Source organism: Canis lupus, chromosome 23, assembly GCF_003254725.2.
Source record: "Canis lupus dingo isolate Sandy chromosome 23, ASM325472v2, whole genome shotgun sequence".
Classification (NCBI taxonomy): Eukaryota; Metazoa; Chordata; class Mammalia; order Carnivora; family Canidae; genus Canis; species Canis lupus.
In genome coordinates this window covers 11209100-11228351 of record NC_064265.1, presented here as the reverse complement: position 1 = coordinate 11228351, position 19252 = coordinate 11209100, and the positions used below count along the sequence as shown (strand labels likewise).

General features: G+C 38.5%; 1 protein-coding gene across 6 annotated transcripts in view; it reads left to right on the top strand.

Moving 5' to 3' along the window:
* Positions 1-19252, top strand: part of ULK4 (unc-51 like kinase 4) — a 593349-nt gene that overhangs the window by 20411 nt on the left and 553686 nt on the right. For 5 of the 6 annotated variants that reach the window (XM_049099948.1, XM_049099952.1, XM_049099947.1 and 2 more), the window contains exons 8-16: positions 231-306; positions 3206-3298; positions 5920-6035; positions 6190-6259; positions 7960-8056; positions 12812-12916; positions 16423-16483; positions 17820-18001; positions 18333-18379. In XM_049099948.1, the coding sequence (XP_048955905.1) occupies positions 231-306; positions 3206-3298; positions 5920-6035; positions 6190-6259; positions 7960-8056; positions 12812-12916; positions 16423-16483; positions 17820-18001; positions 18333-18379 (847 nt within the window). The remainder of the gene's footprint in view (positions 1-230; positions 307-3205; positions 3299-5919; positions 6036-6189; positions 6260-7959; positions 8057-12811; positions 12917-16422; positions 16484-17819; positions 18002-18332; positions 18380-19252) is intronic. The other variant, XM_049099949.1, reaches the window with a different exon arrangement.

The following is a 19252-nucleotide window of genomic DNA, read 5'->3' as shown; positions in this document are numbered from 1 at the left end:
GTAGTCCAGTCTTAGTTTTTGAGATTCATGTTTTTTTATGGTACAGTAAAAATAGTGTACTTTTATGCCCACACCTCACCCCCCATTAAATGGAAGCTGTAATTGTTAATAATGGATTCAGTGTTCTCTTAAAAATTATATGTGCTTTCAAAATACTATTATTCTAAGTGTTTATGAAGAGTATGTATTCATATACTTACCACTGGTTTTTCTTTTGGGAATCTGTATAGATGGTTCTCTTCCTAAAGCTTCTTCAGATTTTATTAATTTGCTTGATGGTTTACTTCAAAAAGATCCTCAGAAAAGGTATGTATGGATAGCGTTTTAATATGAATGAAGAAGAGGAATCTTTTTCTCATTTCATGTATGCTAAAATGGTACTATTCTTAATATACAGAGAGCTAGTCAGATAACTCTTAAAAAAAAAAAAGCTGAGTTTATGTTGAGTGTTTTCTGTCTGTGGGTTTTTTTTTTTAATTCTAATTAGTTAACACACTGTGTAATATTAAAGATTTATCTATTTTAGAGTGAGAGAGGGTAAATGAGAAGAGGAGCAGAGGGAAAGGGAGAGAGAACCAATCCTCAAGCAGGCTCCTTGCTGAGCAGGGAGCCCAATGTGGGGCTTGATCCCAGTACCCTGAAATCATGAACTTGAGCTGAAATCAAGAGGCTGCTGCTTAACCGACTAAGCCACCCAGGGGCCCCTAACATACATGGTGATAATTAGTTTCATATGTGCAGTACAGTGATTGAACAATTCTGTACATCATCTGGTGCTCATCACAGGTGCACTCCTTCATCCCTATCACCCATTTGACCGCTCGCCCTCCCTGCACCCCCCTCTGGTAACCATCAGTTCTCTAGTTAAGAATCTGTTGCTTGGTTTGTCTCTCTTTCTCTTTCTCTCTCTCTGTTTGCAGGGTTTTTAATCATGAGGAAGTGTTAAAGTCCATTTCTCCTTTTATATATTAAATAGTTGCCTAGTAGGTTGACAGATTTTCTTGTAACTCCCGAATCCAAGAGGGGCATTCCCCGACACCCCCCCCCCCCCCCCCCCCCCCCGCCATTGGGGATTTTAGGCTAAAACTGTCTTACACTATTGAACTGGGGATGATGCTATCAAGACAGTTAATGTAGTTATACTGAGTGGTATTTTAATGTGCTATGCTTTTTTGATAATCCTGTCGTAATGAGGGTATCAGGTGAGAAGGTAATAGGCGCAGTATGAATTTTCTGGGTTATAGTAATAGCAGAAAGTTAGAAATCACTGGAATGGGATAGCAGAGGGCAGGAGGGAGGTGGGGAGTCTGGAGGGTGTTTCCCTGGAGTGGCGGACAAGAGCAACTGCTCTCTGGTTTGGATTCTGCCACTAGGTAACTGGGAGGTGGGGGAGTTAGGCAAGTGTTTGGGATCTCTGCTTCAGGGTGTAAATTTCATATAGCATATAAAAAAAAACTTCTCTAGCTTCATTAACATAGAGAAAAATTGCAGAAGGAAATGCTAATTCTCATGTAAGTTTTAGGACAAACCCCTTGTGCTTGAAATGGATGCCTTTAGGATCAGTATTATTTTGCTATGTCTTCCAGAAACCTTTTGATGGGATTCAAATATACTTCATTTAGAATTTGCATCCACATTTCTACATATTTACATCCCTGTACTGTATACTTCATTGCATAAATGATACCGCTCTATCACCTAGTTCTTTCTCTATGTCCAAGTCTTTTCAAATGGCTGCAGAATGTACACATGATAACCATAAGCCCAATAAACATTTAAGTGCTTCTTGATTCAGAATATTATATAGGCTGTTACAGTAAAAATCCTTTTGTGTATTTGTTAGTGTCCACTTAAGCAGTTAGCTCCTTTGGAGTTATTTCTGACAGTGGGGTTGGTGGCCAGAGGCTAAGAACATGAAAACAGTTTGATGCATTTGCTACATTCTTGGAATGTGTGCTGGTTTAGCAACCCTAGAGAGCCCTTTTCCTCCCAGTGTTACAATGGATTTTATTGACCTTATAAATATTTGCCAAACTGCCTGACAAAAAAGAAATTCCAATTTTTATTTCTCTGTTAGTGAGTTTTAAGAGCCCTTTATATAAAACGGATATTATAGGTGATTGCAGATTCTTTTTATTAATCATGTTTTAATTTTTATCAAAGTAGTTTTTAATTCTTTTTCTCTTTTCTTTTTTTTAAGTAGGCTCCATGCCCAGCATGGATCTCCACAACTCTGAAATCAAGACCTGAGCTGAGATGGAGAGTCAGATGCTTAACTGATTGAGCCACCCAGGCACCCCAAAGTTGTTTTTATTTCAATAGAGATCTTTTGAATCATCAAATTTTCTCTTTTGTTTTGAAATTTCAGTCAGGCTTAACCATTCTGAGTCTGATGATTATAACTAGAAGCATACTCTATTAGTAGTAAAAACTAATGCATTGAAAGTGTGGGTTTTAGATACAGCCTAAAGTCATTTTAATGTGGACAATCTAGCTAGATAACATTTTAGCTCCTGCACAGAAGTGTGACTCTGTAAAATCATGAGGCTAATTTTCTTATTTCTGAATGAAGTTCTAAAAATGAAGTCCCAAAAATGAAATGTATGAAGCAGGGAAGGTATGTAGACTAAAGGATGACAGAATTATAGATTGATAATATCTGATGTGTTTGCTTTAAAATTTTAAGCTAATTATAGATTCCTTTTATAGGCTACGTTTGAGAACCCAAAATGTTTTCATCAGGCTCTGTGGAATATGAACCCTGAGACTTCTAATATTTAGTTGTCAGACTCTTTAGTTCTGTACCATTTAAGGCTTCTGAATTATTTTTTTGTTGTTGCTAAGAGATTAATTGTATACTAAAATGAAAATAGGGACACTGGGATGACTCAGTTGGTCAAGCATCTGACATTTGGTTTCCGCTTAGGTCATGATCTCAAAGTCGTGGGATCAGGCTCTGAGTGGGTCTCCATGCCCAGTGGATAGTCTGCTTGAGATTCTCTTCCTCATTCTCTGTACCCATACACGCAGTCTCTTTCTCTCTAATAAATAAATTAAAAAGAAAGTATGAAAGAATTGCTGAGGTACATTCATATAGAGAAATTTATAAATCATAAAACCTAGTAGATGTATTTGGGACATGACTTGGCAATTATGCATGGTGAATCATGTTAAAATAGAACTTTAACATTTGTATTTTATTTAGATTAACTTGGGCGGGCCTACTGCAACATTCATTTTGGAAGAGTGCTTTCACTAGGAAAGATCGGGAATCAAGCACCGAGGATTCCAATGTCAGGTAGTATATAAGCTTATCTTTGTGTGGGGGCATGGTTATTAAATGATTGCACTGACTACTGTTCTGTCAATGCAGCATCAATGATATGACTTTCTCTGCTTACTAGGAGAAAATCAAACATTTGATTAAGCATTGCTTAAAGAGTTTATCCATGAATTTGATGTTCTCAATTTTGTTCATTTTCTGATCAGTTGTTTATTATCCAGTGAGTGATTTTAGTATGGTGGTCATTAGCTCTAAAAATGTAACACTTTCCACCTTGCCAAGCACACGGTAGGATCTCATTTACTCCTTTTGAGTTAGGTGTGGTTACACGATTTGCTTTGGCTAATGAAATGTGAACAGAAGTGATGTTCATTCTGTATAAAAAATTTATGAGCCCCTGAGATTTGACACATTTCTTCCTCCTGATGAGGCACCTGCGACGAAAATGTCCAAATGGGGTTGCTGTCAAGCTAGGTCTTCAGTGACTGTGATGAGCGTAGCTTCCCTGCCAAGCCTTCAATGGCTGTGTATGTGATTGCGACAAAGTTAAGAGATTCTAAGCCACTGGGATTTGTGGGTTGTATATTACCAGAGCATACCCTAGTTCCTGTCTGATTCTGACTAATACATCTCATTTTTATTATGAAATCTTCTTAGCCCAGGACACCTACACAAGTGACCATATTAAGAACAAGGTGAGGGGGATCCTTGGGTGGCTCAGCGGTTTAGCGCCTGCCTTTGGCCCAGGGCGCGATCCTGGAGTCCCGGGATCGAGTCCCACATCGGGCTCCCGGCATGGAGCCTACTTCTCCTTCCTCCTTTGTCTCTGCCTCTCTCTCTCTCTCTCTCTCTCTATGTCTATCATAAATAAATAAATGTTAAAAAAAAAAAAAAAGAGCAAGGTGAAAAGTGGTCGAATAAAGTTCTGCTAATTGACTTGGCTCCCCCTCCACTTATTTAGTGGTGAATAGTTGTCTGATTCTTGATTTTGATCTTGGCAAATTCGGTATATAGGAGAGAGAAGTCTGAATTCTATTTAAGGTCTCTCCCAAACTTGGGTTTCTCTGATGCAGTAAGTTTCAGCCCTGTTCTCACCATTGTGTTAGGCTCTGTGGGGACTACAGAAAGCAGGGCTCTGGTCTCACTCCTCCAGCATCAGCAAGTCATAGAACACCTCTGACCTTAGTTTGTCATCTTCCTTTTTAAATCTATATGCCTTTGATTTCTTTTCTTGCCTTATTGCCCTTACTAAGACTTTTTCAGTAAGATGTTGAATGAGGAGTGATGCAAGTGAACATCTTGCCCTGGTTTCTGTGTCTAGGATGAAAGCATTCAGCCTTTCACCATTAAGTATAATGCGCTGGAGGTTTGTGTAGCTGTTCCTTTTCACTTTGTTGTTTTTTTTTTTTTTTAATTTTTTTTTATTTATTTATGATAGTCACAGAGAGAGAGAGAGGCAGAGACACAGGCAGAGGGAGAAGCAGGCTCCATGCACCGGGAGCCCGATGTGGGACTCGATCCCGGGTCTCCAGGATCGCGCCCTGGGCCAAAGGCAGGCGCCAAACCGCTGCGCCACCCAGGGATCCCCTCCTTTTCACTTTGAATGAACATTCAATTTTGTCAAATGCCTTTTTGTATCAGTTGATAAGATCATATTGGTTTTCTTTAGCCTGATTATGGACTCCTACATAAATTGGTGGTATTCAAATATTGAGCCAGCCCTGCAATCCTGCAATAAACCCCACCTAGTCATGCTGTGTTATAATTTTTATGTTTTGCTGCAAGTGTTTGGGGCCAAGTGGCAGGAGGACAGCGAGATAGGAGAAAAAAGAACAACAGGGATTTGCCTCCTGTTCTTGAGATCATAGCTGTTTGATTTTTTTTTTAAGATTTTATTTTTTATTTATTCATAGTGAGAGAGGCAGAGTCACAGGCAGAGGAGAAGCAGGCTCCATGCAGGGAGCCTGACATGGGACTCGATCCTGGGTCTCCAGGATCACACCCCTGGCTGCAGGCGGCGCGAAACCACTGTGCCACCATGGCTGCCCTCATAGCTGTCTGATTAGAGAAGATACCCCTCCCGCAGTTTTAGGCACTGGCTAGAAGCTGCTGCTCTCCTAGCTAGCTGCTGCAGGATTACCTGGAGGCTGGGACAGAGTAAAATGGAAAAAAGAAACAAAAACAAAAACAAAAGCCCCACCCAAACCAGGAGATTTCCCCTGCTTTGACCCTTAGAGATTCCCTTTCCTATTTCTTAGAACAGAAGTAAGTAGGAAGCTTCTCTTGGTGGCTCCTTTGGTCTGTACTTACTGCTTTTGAACTCAGGCCAGGCAATACTCGAAGAGGGGGAGAAAAGGGAGACTCATTGTTGGTTTATTGGTACTTTGAATTCTGGTTTCCTTCTTCAACCTAAGTGCTGCTGTTTATTTTTCAGGGATAAGGTCTATAAATTCAGTAGAATGCCTTAGATATAGTAAGTGCTCATTTTAGCTGCCTAATGACAATACTTTCCAACTCCATGGCTTTGCAAAATGTTATGTGTAATTTAATGATCTTTTCCCACCTCTTGGTCTACATAGAAAATTATAGAAAACTCAAAATAAATTTGACTGTGTTGGTTTTCTCTGGTTGAACAGCAAAAAAGTGATGGAGCATTCTGGGACGCGAGATTCCAAGGAGTTTTTGAAGCCTCCGAGTGGACAAGCCAAGGGGGAGAAGAGTGGTCAGCGACTAAGTCACTCTTTTAGACTAGGTGAGCTCTTGCTGGAGCATGTTTGTGCCCTTTAGGGTGCTGTTTCTGAGTGCTTCTAGTTTTTGTTACCATTCTCTTGAAATTCTGTCTGCATCCTCCTCTGCTCATGATATTTTTTATCCTTTATGGATAATATTTTTCTTTCTTGCCACAGAAAATCCATCTGAATTGCGGCCCAAAAGTACTGTTGGGGGTCAACCGAATGAATCCATGTTTCTACTCAGGTAGGTAAGATGACAGAGCCTAAGGAATCCATGGGACATGACAGCGAGGTCATCCCAAAGCATCTGTTATCCAGGTGCCAAACTATGTTAGAGATGAAGGATAGTGATGTGAATGTCAAATTTCGGGTTCAATCTCTGCTTTCAAAGTTACTGTTAAGTGCTGGCCAATGAAATGTTGATTTGGCTGTGCATTTTTTAAAAGTTTTTAACCAAACCACAATCTTTCCTATTCACAAGGTTTAAAACCTTTTCATTTTATACTTTCCCTTCAAATAGAATTGAATTTGAAATTTTAGCAGTTCAGCTTCTTTATTGGATAAAGACTTACAGGAAAGAGCAGATTATGTTTTTTTTTTTTTTTTACATGTTTTATGTGTAGGCTTAAGTAATATTTGTTTAATGTAGTCATTGAAATAATTTTAAAAAGATCAGAATGGTATTTTAATATGATTAAGGCCAACGTGTTTAAAATTTTAGTAATGTGTGTTGTGTTTATAGTTTTAGTCGTATACACAAATAGTTTTAATGACATAGGGGTTATAACAGTGAACTATAATTTCTTGACTTGTTTTACCCTACTTAAAGTATGTTAAATTTATCTACATAGATTCTAGATGTTTTAAGTTCAGTTTTAAAAAAACCTTTTTATAATCTTTGGCATGTTAAATAAGTACTTGTTCAATGAATGAATAAACAGATAAGTGAGAGGGAAGAATCCTGATATTTAGGAATTTGAAGGAATTCATTGAAAAAGACTCTAATGATCTGAGTCAAAGATTTTTTTTTTTTTTAATGTTAAAAAAAAATCAGAGACCCAAGAGTAATGGATTGACCCACAGAGTATGAGACCATTTTAAAGGGTAGGAGAAATCATTAAAAATAGACGCAGATTGGGAACCCTGGGTGGCGCAGCGGTTTAGCACCTGCCTTTGGCCCGGGGCGTGATCCTGGAGACCCGGGATCGAATCCCACGTCGGGCTCCCGGTGCATGGAGCCTGCTTCTCCCTCTGCCTGTGTCTCTGCCTCTCTCTCTCTCTCTCTGTGTGTGTGACTATCATAAAAAAAAAAAAAAAACATAGACGCAGATTATTACTTGTTTCTTAAATAGGTACCAAGATAATATTCCATTTAAAACGTTTTCTGGGGACACCTGGGTGGCTGAGTGGTTGAGCATCTGCCTTCGGCTCAGGTCATGATCCCGGGGTCCTGGGATAGAGTCCCACATCGGGCTCCCTTTGAGGAGCTTCTTCCTCTGTGTATGTCTCTGCCTCTCTGATTCTCATGATTAAATAAATAAAATCTTAAAAAAAGTTTTCTGAAATAAAATTGTAAATCTTTTCCATCCTTTGTAGAATGTCCAATCTATTTTATTATGTCAATCCTGATACCAGCAGACATTTAAAAAAATAATAAAATCAATGTTTTAAGGTTTCTAGTTAAAATAGAAGGTACTGTATATAACATAGGTTCTATAAATACAAGAAATAATAAATTAGCCAGGAAATTGCTTTAAAGACATTTACTGAAAAAGTGTTGGATAAACACAAATTTAGAGTTTAAATATATGAGATCATGTAGAATCTTTATATTCGACCAGTTTTTCTGTGAGATAGATGTCCGTCCCCCCCCTCCCCCCCCCGCCCCGTAATAGTAAACAGTTTCTAAAATCTGAGTAGTATTGACTGGTCTGTATTTTCCAGTTCTCGTCCAACTCCAAGAACGAGCACTGCAGTGGGATTAAGTCCTGGTGAGGATATGATTCAACATTCACCACAGAAAACTTCTCCTTCAACCAAGGTGAGCAGAGAGGGGATTTTCCCTTTTTTTTTTTTCCCCCACATAAGATATAGAGAGGCAGAAGAATAATTGCCACGTTGATCTCCAAACTATTATTGAAACAACAAATTTTACAATTAAGTCCTCTTTGATCACTGGTTTTTCTGGTAAGTACTCTTAAGAGAGAATTGTTTCATAATTATTTCTTTGATAACAGCTTTCCTGAGATATGATTGACAACCCATGTAATTCACCCATTTGAAGTGTACAATTCAGGGCCTTTGAGCATATTCTGAGTCCTGCAGCCATCACCATGGTCAGTTTGAGAACACTCATCATCCCACAAAGAAACCCCACACCTATGAACAGTCACTCCTGTTTTCCCTCAATTAATTTCTCTTGCCTCTCACCTGGGAACCACTAATCTCTCTGTCTTTATAAATTTGTCTATTCTGGATATTGCATATAAATGAAATAACACAGTATGTGTTCTTTTGTGACTGGCTTTTTTCACCTAACATAATGTTTTCAAGATTCATCGAAATCATAGCATATATCAATCCATGTTCTTTTTTATTGCCAAAAGATAATCTGTTGTATATACTACATTTTATGTTTCCATTCACTGGTTGGTGGACATCTGGGTTGTTTCCACCTTGCGGCTATTGTGAATGGTGCTGCTGGGAATGTTGGTGTACATTATTTTGAGTGGATGTGTGTTTAATTTCTCTTTAACCCTGCAGGAGTGTAATTGGGGCATCCTGTGGTAACTCTGTTTAATCTTTGAAGAACTGCCAAACTGTGTTCCAACATGGCTGGGCCATTTTATATTGTCTCCAGCAGTGTGTGAAGACTCTAGTTTTTATTCATCCCTAACAAGACTTGTTATTGTCTTTTTTCTAATTGTGATAAAATCTAATTTAGGTAAAATTTATCATTTAACTATTTTTAAGTGTACAGTTCTGTGGCATTAAGTGTATTCCCGTTTTTGTGCAGCTGTTACCACCATCCAGAACATTTTCATCATCCCAAACTGAGACTGTGTTTAGTGTACCCACTAAACAATCATTCCCCATATCCCTTTCCTCCCAGCCCCAGTAGCCATGATTCTCCTTTCTGTCTCTGTTTATTTGCCTAGTAGTCTCATAAAAGTGGAACCGTAAAATATTTGCTCTTTTGTGTCTGGCTTATTATACTCAGCATATCTTCAAGGTCTATCCATGTTGTAGCATGTGTCAGAATTTCATTCCTTTTTAAGGCTGAATAATATTCCATTGTGTGTGTAATACCACATTTTGTTTATCCATTCATCCATCTTTGGACATTCTGTTTGCTTTAATGTTTGGGCTGTTGTGAGTAATGCTGCATTATAGCCATACTGGGGTGTGTGAAAATATATCTAGTTTTGATTTGTATTTCTTTTTTTTTTTTTTTTAAATCTTTATTTATTTATGACAGTCACACACACACACAGAGAGGCAGAGACATAGGCAGAGGGAGAAGCAGACTCCATGCACCGGGAGCCCGACGTGGGATTCGATCCCGGGTCTCCAGGATCGCGCCCCGGGCCAAAGGCAGGCGCCAAACCGCTGCGCCACCCAGGGATCCCCTTGATTTGTATTTCTGATGGTTAATTACATTGAGCATCTTTACATATGCTTTCGGACCATTTGTATATTTCCTTTGAAAGAATTCAAATCTTTACCTGGTTTTTGAGTTGTAGGAATTCTTTATGTATTCTGGGTATGTGACTTGGTGGTGGTGTCCTTTGAAGTACAATTTTAATTGTGACGTAGTTCATATTTGTGTGTGCGTGTTTGTTGTTGCATTGTAGTTGTCTTGGCATTCTTGTTGACTAGCAATTTAAAGGTGAGGTTTATTTCTGGATTCTCTAGTCTGTTGATCTATGCATCTTTTCTCATGGTGGTAGTATAGTAACTGGTTAGTTTGTGTGTGTGTGTGTGTGTGTGTGTGTGTGTTTTAAAGAGAGGTCACGAGGAGGGGGAAGGCAGGAGATGGGGGGAGGGTGGAAGGGAGAGAGAGAATCCCAAGCAGGCTTCATGCCCAGCACAGAGTTCAGCGCAGGGCTTGATTTTATAACTCTGAGATCATGACATGAGCTGAAATCAAGAGTTGGACACTTAACCAACTGAGCCACACAGATGCCCTGATAATTTTTTTTAAAAGTAGATTCCACACCCAACATGGAGCCCAATGTGGGGCTTGAACTCATGACCCAGAGATCAAGACCTGAGCTGAGATCAGGAGTCAGGTGCTTAACCAACTGTGCCACTCAGGCACCCCTAGCTAGCCATTCTTGATCCTTGCAGTTTTAAGTAAGTTTTGAAGTTAGGAGGTATGATTCTCCCAACTTTGTTCTTTTTCAAGATGGTTTTGGCCATCCTGGATCCCTTGCATTTCCATGTGAATTTTAGGATCAGTTTGCATGCTTCTGTAAAGAAGCCAATTGGGGATCCCTGGGTGGCGCAGCGGTTTGGCGCCTGCCTTTGGCCCAGGGCGCGATCCTGGAGACCCGGGATCGAATCCCATATCAGGCTCCCGATGCATGGAGCCTGCTTCTCCCTCTGCCTGTGTCTCTGCCTCTCTCTCTCTCTCTCTCTCTGTGACTATCATAAGTAAATAAATAAAAAAATTAAAAAAAAAACTATTAAAAAAAATAAAGAAGCCAATTGGATTGTGATAGCAATGATGTTGAATCTATGGGTCAATTTGAGAGGAGTATTGCTATTTTAACAATGGAAAGTTTTCCTCCATGAATGTGGAATGTCTTTCTATTTGTTTAGGTCTTTAATTTTTTTCAGTCATTTGTTTTTGAATGCAGAGATATTTTGAATTAAAGTTTTTCCAAGTTACTATATTTAGTCTTGAGAGAGAGAATTGCTTTCATTTGTTTCTGTAACTTTTATGTAATGTGAAATGCATTTAGGTTGCATGAAACTTATTTCTGCATTGAAATATAAATGTGTTATAATAAAATCTCATTCTAATTAGTTCTATGTGAGATAGAAAATCAATATAAAAGTAAAAAATGCATTTTGAAATGTTAGAGATATTAAATCTCTTCTGGCACGTGGTTATTGTAGATGAGTGCACTTAATAATTTTATTGAGAATATTCAAGCAGTAATGATAGAAGTACTACATAAGAGTTTATCTTTTATAATTTAAGTGATACCTTTTAATTCAATTACAATTTTTTTTAAAGATTTGACAGCAGAAGCAGGGGCTGGGTGGCAGGCAGGAGGAGAGGGAAAGGGAGAAGCACGCTCTCCATTGAGCAAGGAACCGGAGGTGGGGTTCAATCTCAGGATTATGACCTGAGCTGAAGGCAGATGCTTAACTGAACCACACAGATGCCCTACAGAACTTTTATATTAATTGTAGGAAACTTGGAAACTGTACAAGAGAACAAAAAATAAAAACTACTTCTAATTTAATTACCCAAAGGAACCACTGGTTACTTTTTTTTTTTTTTTTTTAAGATTTTATGTATTTATTTATGAGAGTCAGAGAGACAGGCAGAGACAAAGGCAGAGGGAGAAGCAGGCTCCATGCAGGGAGCCTGATGCGAGACTCCATCCCAGGACTTCCGGATCGCACCCTGGGCCAAAGGCAGATGCTAAACCGCTGAGCCACCCAGGAATCCCCGTATTTCATTTTTATAATCTGTTATCTATGCATACATTTTGTTTATATATAGGAAATTAATTTTCACCTATAAATTTCTGATTGGTCTACTTGATTCTTTTTTTGTGTATTTTTTTAATTGGGGTCTACTTGATTCTTATACTAGTTTAATGTAAGAATATAATTTAAGTCATTCATGTTGGCCTTTCTTTGAAGTTTTTCTATCTTGAATATCTATGCCTTTAAGCATTAAAATTTTTCTTTTACAATGTTGCCCTGTACTTTTAATGTATTTTTTCCTATGTCCATTTTCTAAGTTGTGAAGGGGGTGGTCTTGGTTTCCAGGAACTTTATTAGCTAATTATTTTAATCCTTTATTCATGCTTCTGCCTCAGTTTTGGATAATTTCCTCATTTTTTATTTCACTGATTTGTTTTTTTGTTTTGTTCAGTCTGCTGGTCAGTGTTTCAATGGAAATTCCTAATGCATAAATCCGTTTTTTTTTTTTTTTTTTTTTTTTTGTCTAATGTGAAATCCTGAGGCATACTACTAGGAATGAGAGTTCTGTTTGCTGTTCAAGTAGAGCACAAAGAAACATCTCAAAGGAGTAACTGATGGTAAATATCTGGTTACTCATTTTCATTATGTGTTAACTCTAGCTTTATAAAGATGGAAGTGTGGAACACTTAGGTAACAGGTTAGTACTTAACCCTGAAATTCTTCTATGGTGTAATTTTAACTTTGTATTGAATATTCTATAAAGGAGAATAAAGGAATGACCAAAACCATGCTGGTAATTGAAAAACCAGTTTGCCTCATCATAGCTTAGAACTCAGACTATAGAAGACCTGTTTTCTGGTTCTACCTGCCCTCTGTGGTAAACACGAATAAGTCAGTTACTTTGAGCTTTGTGTTTTCCTTCTGTAAAAACAGGAATGATGATACATATGACTGAGGATTTTTGTGAAGATCAAAGAAGACTGTGAAAGTGTATCGAATAGCAAAATGAGGTGCACTGATCTAGGTGACCCTTCCAGTACTGTTCTACTCAACATCTTATTATCTCAATTTAATTTAAAAGCTCTTCACTAATCATAGAAACAAAGCCTCATTTTTGTTCTTGTTTCAGATTACAAGTGAACACCTGAGTCAGCAGGACCTGGAATCCCAGATGAGAAAGCTTATCTACATGGACTCTGATCTTGTTGTCACCCCAATTATCGATAACCCAAAGGTGTGGAAAGATGCTCTGACAGATGAGGGCTGAGCTTTAGACTTCGCTGAGAGCCGAAATCCTGATGGTTTTTTTCATTCCAAATCTTCTTTGCTGTTCCTCATGTCTGCTTTTATGTCATTTGTGCCACAGTGTCTACATTTCTCATGCCCATCCTGTCTGCACCCTTCTCCTCTTCCTGCATTGTTTTCTGCTTCACTGAGTGGTGAGTTTCTTCCTCTCCTGCATCAGCTCTGCCTCCTCTCCATGCATGGGCTTCTAGACCTCAGACCTTAGTCCTTAGTCCCTTCGTTTCTTCATACATACTTGAGTGAATTTCTCCAAACACTCTTGTTGTGGATGTGTTATGAAAGCACATGTGAGTGAGGACTGCTCCCCTGGCTGGGGTGGGTAGGCAGGCACACAGAGACCATACCCTCTCACAGTGCTTGCACCACAGGCCAGATGGTGGAGAGACACTGGGAGGTTGGGGAGGCATGATTCACAGGTGCATTTCATATCCAGGGAGATTTTTGTGGCTTCATGTCATTTGGAATGTACTACTGTATTACTAGGGGATGATGAGTAGTCTCTTTAAGAAGAAGTAATTTCTCAGTTCCTCTGTACTACCTATTCTGTATTTTAATTTTCTTTTTTTAAATGTCTTTTTCTGTTTTAAATTATGCCCATTTTTACTCATCTCATTGGGGAACATTACTATAATTTAGAACAAATGGGTTTTTGGATGCATATTTACTAGATAGACAAAATTTTACAATAGATTACCCAGCTATTTTTCATAATGGAGCTAATTCTTTTTATGAGTTCAGATATCTGGCAGAGTAATTGTATATCATGCCAATTTAATGTGTAAACTGTCATTTACCCAGTGGATCTTCTAAGAACAGTTGGTAAGATCTTTTGACCATATTCTTTTCTGTTTCTTTTATGACCATACTTAATTGTTTTAAGGAAGCCTTATTAGAAATTTTTTTTAACTTCTAATTTTAGACCTACAGAGAAGGTTAAAAAATAGTAGAGTTCCTGTATGGTTTTTACCCAGCTTCTCTTAATGTTAGCATCTTATAGGACCATAGAATGGTTAGCAGAGTCAGGGCATTAACACTGGTACAGTGCAATTAACTAAATTACCAAATTTATTGGAATTTTACCAGTTGTACCACTGATGTCCTTTATCTGTTCTAGGGTTTCTTGTTACAGTTTGCTAGTAGGCCTCCTTTTTCTCCTACCAGCTATCCTTTTCTTTCATGGCCTTGTTGTAATTTTTCAGTCTTTTCTTGGCTTTCATGACCTTGACATTTTGAAGAGTACTGGTCAGGTATTCTGGGGAATGTCACTCAAGCTGGGTTTGCTAAGTGTTTCTTATGATTAGTATGTATGAGGTTATGCATTTTTGGCAAGAATACTACTAAGCTTTTTAAAAATGCTCTGTAGAGAGGTTTTGGAGAATTTAGATATAAATATCATAGTTGATCTTTTAAACTAAAAGTCTCAGGATGAAGGTACCCTGGCTGTTCCAAACTTAGGGATCCAACTACCTGTTTTTTTCCCCCACTTTCTTAAAAAAAAAAAAAAAAAAAAAAAAAAAACAACAAAACAATTGTGTGCTTTCCTGTTCATGCCTTTTTACAGCTTCCTGAAGTGGTGTGTTTTCTAATTCAACTTGAGTGAAGTTCTTACCATTCTTTCTTTATTTATTTTTTAAAAATTTTTATTTATTTATGATAGAGAGAGAGAGAGAGAGAGAGAGAGAGAGAGAGACAGGCAGAGACACAGGCAGAGGGAGAAGCAGGCTCCATGCACCGGGAGCCCGACATGGGACTTGATCCCGGGTCTCCAGGATTGGGCCCTGGGCCAAAGGCAGGCGCTAAACCACTGTGCCACCCAGAGAACCCCCTTACCATTCTTTAAAACTTCAATCTCCTTCTAGCTCTTCTGTAAACCATGTTAGCCTCAAGTGCTTGCCACATTCAAATTTTTTAGAAAAATTTCTCTTTGTAAAATGTTCCATCTATAATTATATCCTGCCCATTTTGTATTGCTCAGTATTGGTGTTTTTGTTTTGCTGTTTAACACCTTTTGTTTTATCTTTCCAACCAGAGTATCAGCTCTCTGACCATTGGATTGTGTCTTATATCTTGGTATTCCCCCTTAGCACTTAGCATACTGCCTCACCCTCTCAGGTATCCAATAAGTATTTGGTAAATGACTAAATTTCTAACCTAGAGATTGGTTAAGGTTAAGAGTAAACCAGGATCCCTGGGTGGCGCAGCGGTTTGGCGCCTGCCTTTGGCTCAGGGCGCGATCCTGGAGACCCGGGATCGAATCCCACGTCGGGCTCCCGGTGCGTGGAGCCTGCTTCTCCCTCTGCCTGTGTCTCTGCCTCTCTCTCTCTCTCTCTGTGACTATCATAAATTAAAAAAAAAAAAAAGTAAACCAAGGTAAAGCGCTGCTGCTTCTTTTTTTTTTTTTTTTTTTTTTTAAGATTTTTATTTATTTGACAGAGAGCGTGAGAGCACAAGCAGGAGGAGCAGCAGGGAGAGGGAGAAGTAGGTTCCCTGCTGAGAAGACAGCCCATGGGGGGTGGGGGGCTTGATCCCAGGACTCTGGGATCATGGCCTGAGCTGAAGGCAGATGCTTAACCAACTAAACCACCCAGGTGCCCCTTTTTCAGGGGTGAAAAAGTGCTTCTTTTTCAATGACACTTTATTTTATTGCAGATATCACTTGAAATTATTTTTTAAAAATTTATTTATTTAAAGTAAACTCTACCCCCAGTGTGGGGTTTGAACTCATGACCCAGAGATCAAGAGTCTGCTTTACTGCCTGAGCCAGCCAGGTGCCCTGAAATGATTTTTATAAATTATTTTCTGTGTTTGTTTGTTTGTTTATTTATTTATTTAGAAAAAATTTTATTTATTTATTTGAGAGAGTGACAGAGCAAGCATGAACAAGGTGGTGGGGAGATGGGCAGAGGGAGAGGGAGAAGCAGACTCCCCTCTGAGCAGGAAGCTGATGCGGGGCTTGATCCCAGGACCCTGGGATCATGACCTGAGCTGAAGGCAGATGCTCAACCACCTGAGCCACCCAGGTGCCCCGAGTGTGTATTTTATTTTATTTTTTAATTTTAACTTTTTAAAACTTTTTAAAAAAAATTTATTTATGATAGAGAGAGAGAGAGAAAGAGAGAGAGAGGCAGAGACATAGGCAGAGGGAGAAGCAGGCTCCACGCACCGGGAGCCCGACGTGGGATTCGATCTCGGGTCTCCAGGATCGCGCCCCGGGCCAAAGGCAGGCACTAAACCACTGCGCCACCCAGGGATCCCTGTTTGTGTATTTTAATCTGAAGGGCAGTGTTTAATTCTTTTTAGTGACAAATTTTCAGTGATTTTTTTTTTTTTTCTGTCCCAATGGATTTATAATCTGGAAATAGGAAATTTTATCAGGAGATCGGTATCTGTCTCAAAAGGTGTCTTAAAAGATTTTGTTGTTTTTTTCAACCACAGATAATGAAACAACCACCAATTAAATTTGATCCAAAGATACTGCATCTACCGGCACATTCAGGTAGGATTCTAGAAGCCTTGTCAAACACATAGACTCTTGGAAGGTACATACAAATAAGAAATTTAATAGCAAATGGAATATCTCACTTATTGAACAGCTGAGGTCCTGTTTTCTTGCAAATTGGCTATATCCTTGGGGAGGTGCTGTGCACAATATAAATGACCGGTAATCCATTTATGCCAGCCTTTCACCTTAGCTGCGCCTGGGCTGCCCTGTACCCTTAGGGGAGTGAAAGTTCCTGTAAAGCTGGATGGGCTCTTCTCTTGCCCTTCCCCCTTGTAGAGTCCATTGAATTTCCAACATTTATGGTGCTCCTATAGGTAAAGAGGGCTGGAGACCATAATGAAGAAATGAGATTCTACTCCAGGAGTGGGGCAGTTGACATTGGGGGTCAGATGGTTCTTTTGTGGGGATGGTGTGGGAATGGAGACACTTCAAGGATAATTGTTATGTTTCCTTTCGCCTAATGGGAAGTCGTATTTGGGACAAACAGAAATTGTTTTATGCCTTAAATTTTGATGTATTTTCTTTGATAAAATCTATTTTGTGCTGTTAAGCTAGATCCAGAAAAACTTTGTCATCGTAGCTAGACTATAATCTAGGATTTAAAATCAAATCAAAGTAAATTCAAAATAAAATATACTCAAATTTAAACAAACTGTGCCAAGTAGAACCACTATTCATGAAAACCTTAGAGGATTATTTATCTCAAAATAAACTTTCCGATTTTCCCTTTACTTTGAGTTATTTTAGGAAATTATTATTACAGCTTATTTTGTTTAAAGATAGAAATTAGATGAAACTGTTATTTTTGGATGGCATCTCATTGCCCAGTTTTTGTTTTCTATTTGTAGAGGGTTGAACTTGGACCTCCCACATGACTTCAGCTGCCACATTAACCTGTTACACTTAACAATAATTTCATTGGAACCTTTGAACAACTGCATGATTCTTGGCTTTTCCAATATCCTAAGGCTAGATAGCTTTATACAGTGGCTCTCTTGCTTTTTTGTAATATGATTTTATTTAGCTTGATATTTTGTTAGATTCTAGGTTGTAGGCTGATTCTCCTGTAGGCGTCTTTTTTGTGTATAGTATTCCATCACATAGAGAAAAAGTTTCCATGAATAGAAAAAGAGGAATCCAGAAGAGTAAGTAAAAGTAGTGTCATCTTTGGAGGACTTTTTGGTTTTGATGTTGTAAAGTTAGGATTTTCTTTGTCCTCCTCTCAGCTATTGAAATTCTCTGTTCTGTTTTATTTCTTTTGTAATGTTTTTGGCTTTTTTTTTTTTTTTTTAACATGATACCCACTTTTAATATTTTCTTTCCTCTCCAGTAGATAAATTAGTATTTCTGAAAGACCAAGATTGGAATGAGTTTTTGCAGCAGGTGTGCTCACAGATTGATTCCACTGAGAAGAGCACGGGGGCCTCTCGAGCCAAGCTGAATCTCCTTTGCTATCTGTGTGTTTTGGCTGGACACCGGGAGGTGGCCACCCGGCTCCTTCATTCCCCACTGGTAGGAAGTTCAGTTGTAAAGTCTCATTTCGTGGTCCTTGCAGCATGCCTTTTGCACGTGACTCTTGTACTTCTGCTGAGATTAGAACATTAGTGCAAAAATACTAATTTGATGTAATTACCGTGGAAAAAAATGTATCAAGATAATAGGTTTACCAAAATTATTCTGTTTAATCCTTGTGTCCAAAAGCAGTTGAGTACACAGTGATTTTGAACTTATTTTGTTGTTTCCTCATAAAGGAGTCACATTTCAGTTGTAGACAGGTCAGATGTGTTAATCACTTTCTATGTCATTTCATGAATGAAATGTACATCTTATTGTTTTATTTTAGTTCCAATTGCTAATCCAGCACTTGCGAATAGCTCCAAACTGGGATATGTAAGTAACATTTATATTTTAATAAATTATTATTTGTTGAATAATTACAACATACATATTTATAAAACACATTATTCTGAATACTTCTATACTTAAATAATAATTACTCTGAGTCTGAGGCAATCAGGCAAGTCATAGGCATCCCAACTGTAAATTTAAAAAGATTTCAAAATAGGCCTTATAGTATTATTATGAATATAAGTCTAGGATTATATAAACTATATCTGGAAACTTTGTTACTGTGCTTCTTTTGAGTATTCTTGACCAAACAATCCCTGTCTTCTAGTTTTGCCTCCTATGTTTTCTCTTGCGATTACTTCTTTCCCTTAGGTGATACTTGAATAAAATAACATCCTTCTGATGTTATTTAAAATCTAATGGGATTATGCTGTGTAAATTCCTGATGGAAGGATGTGTACTTGCTTCTTATACAGGCAGTGTACCATGGTGAAAAGCACATTAGATGAAGTGTTAGAAGGCTCTGGGTGCCAGTGAGACCAGGCCAGAAGATTACTTCTTTTTGAGTCTCAGCTTCCTGGGGAGTCTGTGTAGGATGATAAAATTCAATGGATTTCTGATTCAGACATCTGCCTGCTGGGCAAATTGCCTTAAGTGCTGAGCCTCAGTTTCCTCAACTGTAAAATGGGAATGGTGTATCTACCTCATAGATGTTTGTTAATAAAATTTGAGCAAGATAAGTGTATCAAATACCTGCTTGGTGCCTGATTCTTACTGGTAGGTAGTATATGTTGGGCCAGGGAGATTATAGTGGTTGTACTTGGTATTATCAAGCCTGCTTATCTTGTATTATTGTTAGGGAAGCATATGGCAACATAAAGGTGAAAGGGTTTTTGTGAAATGTGGGAATGGCAA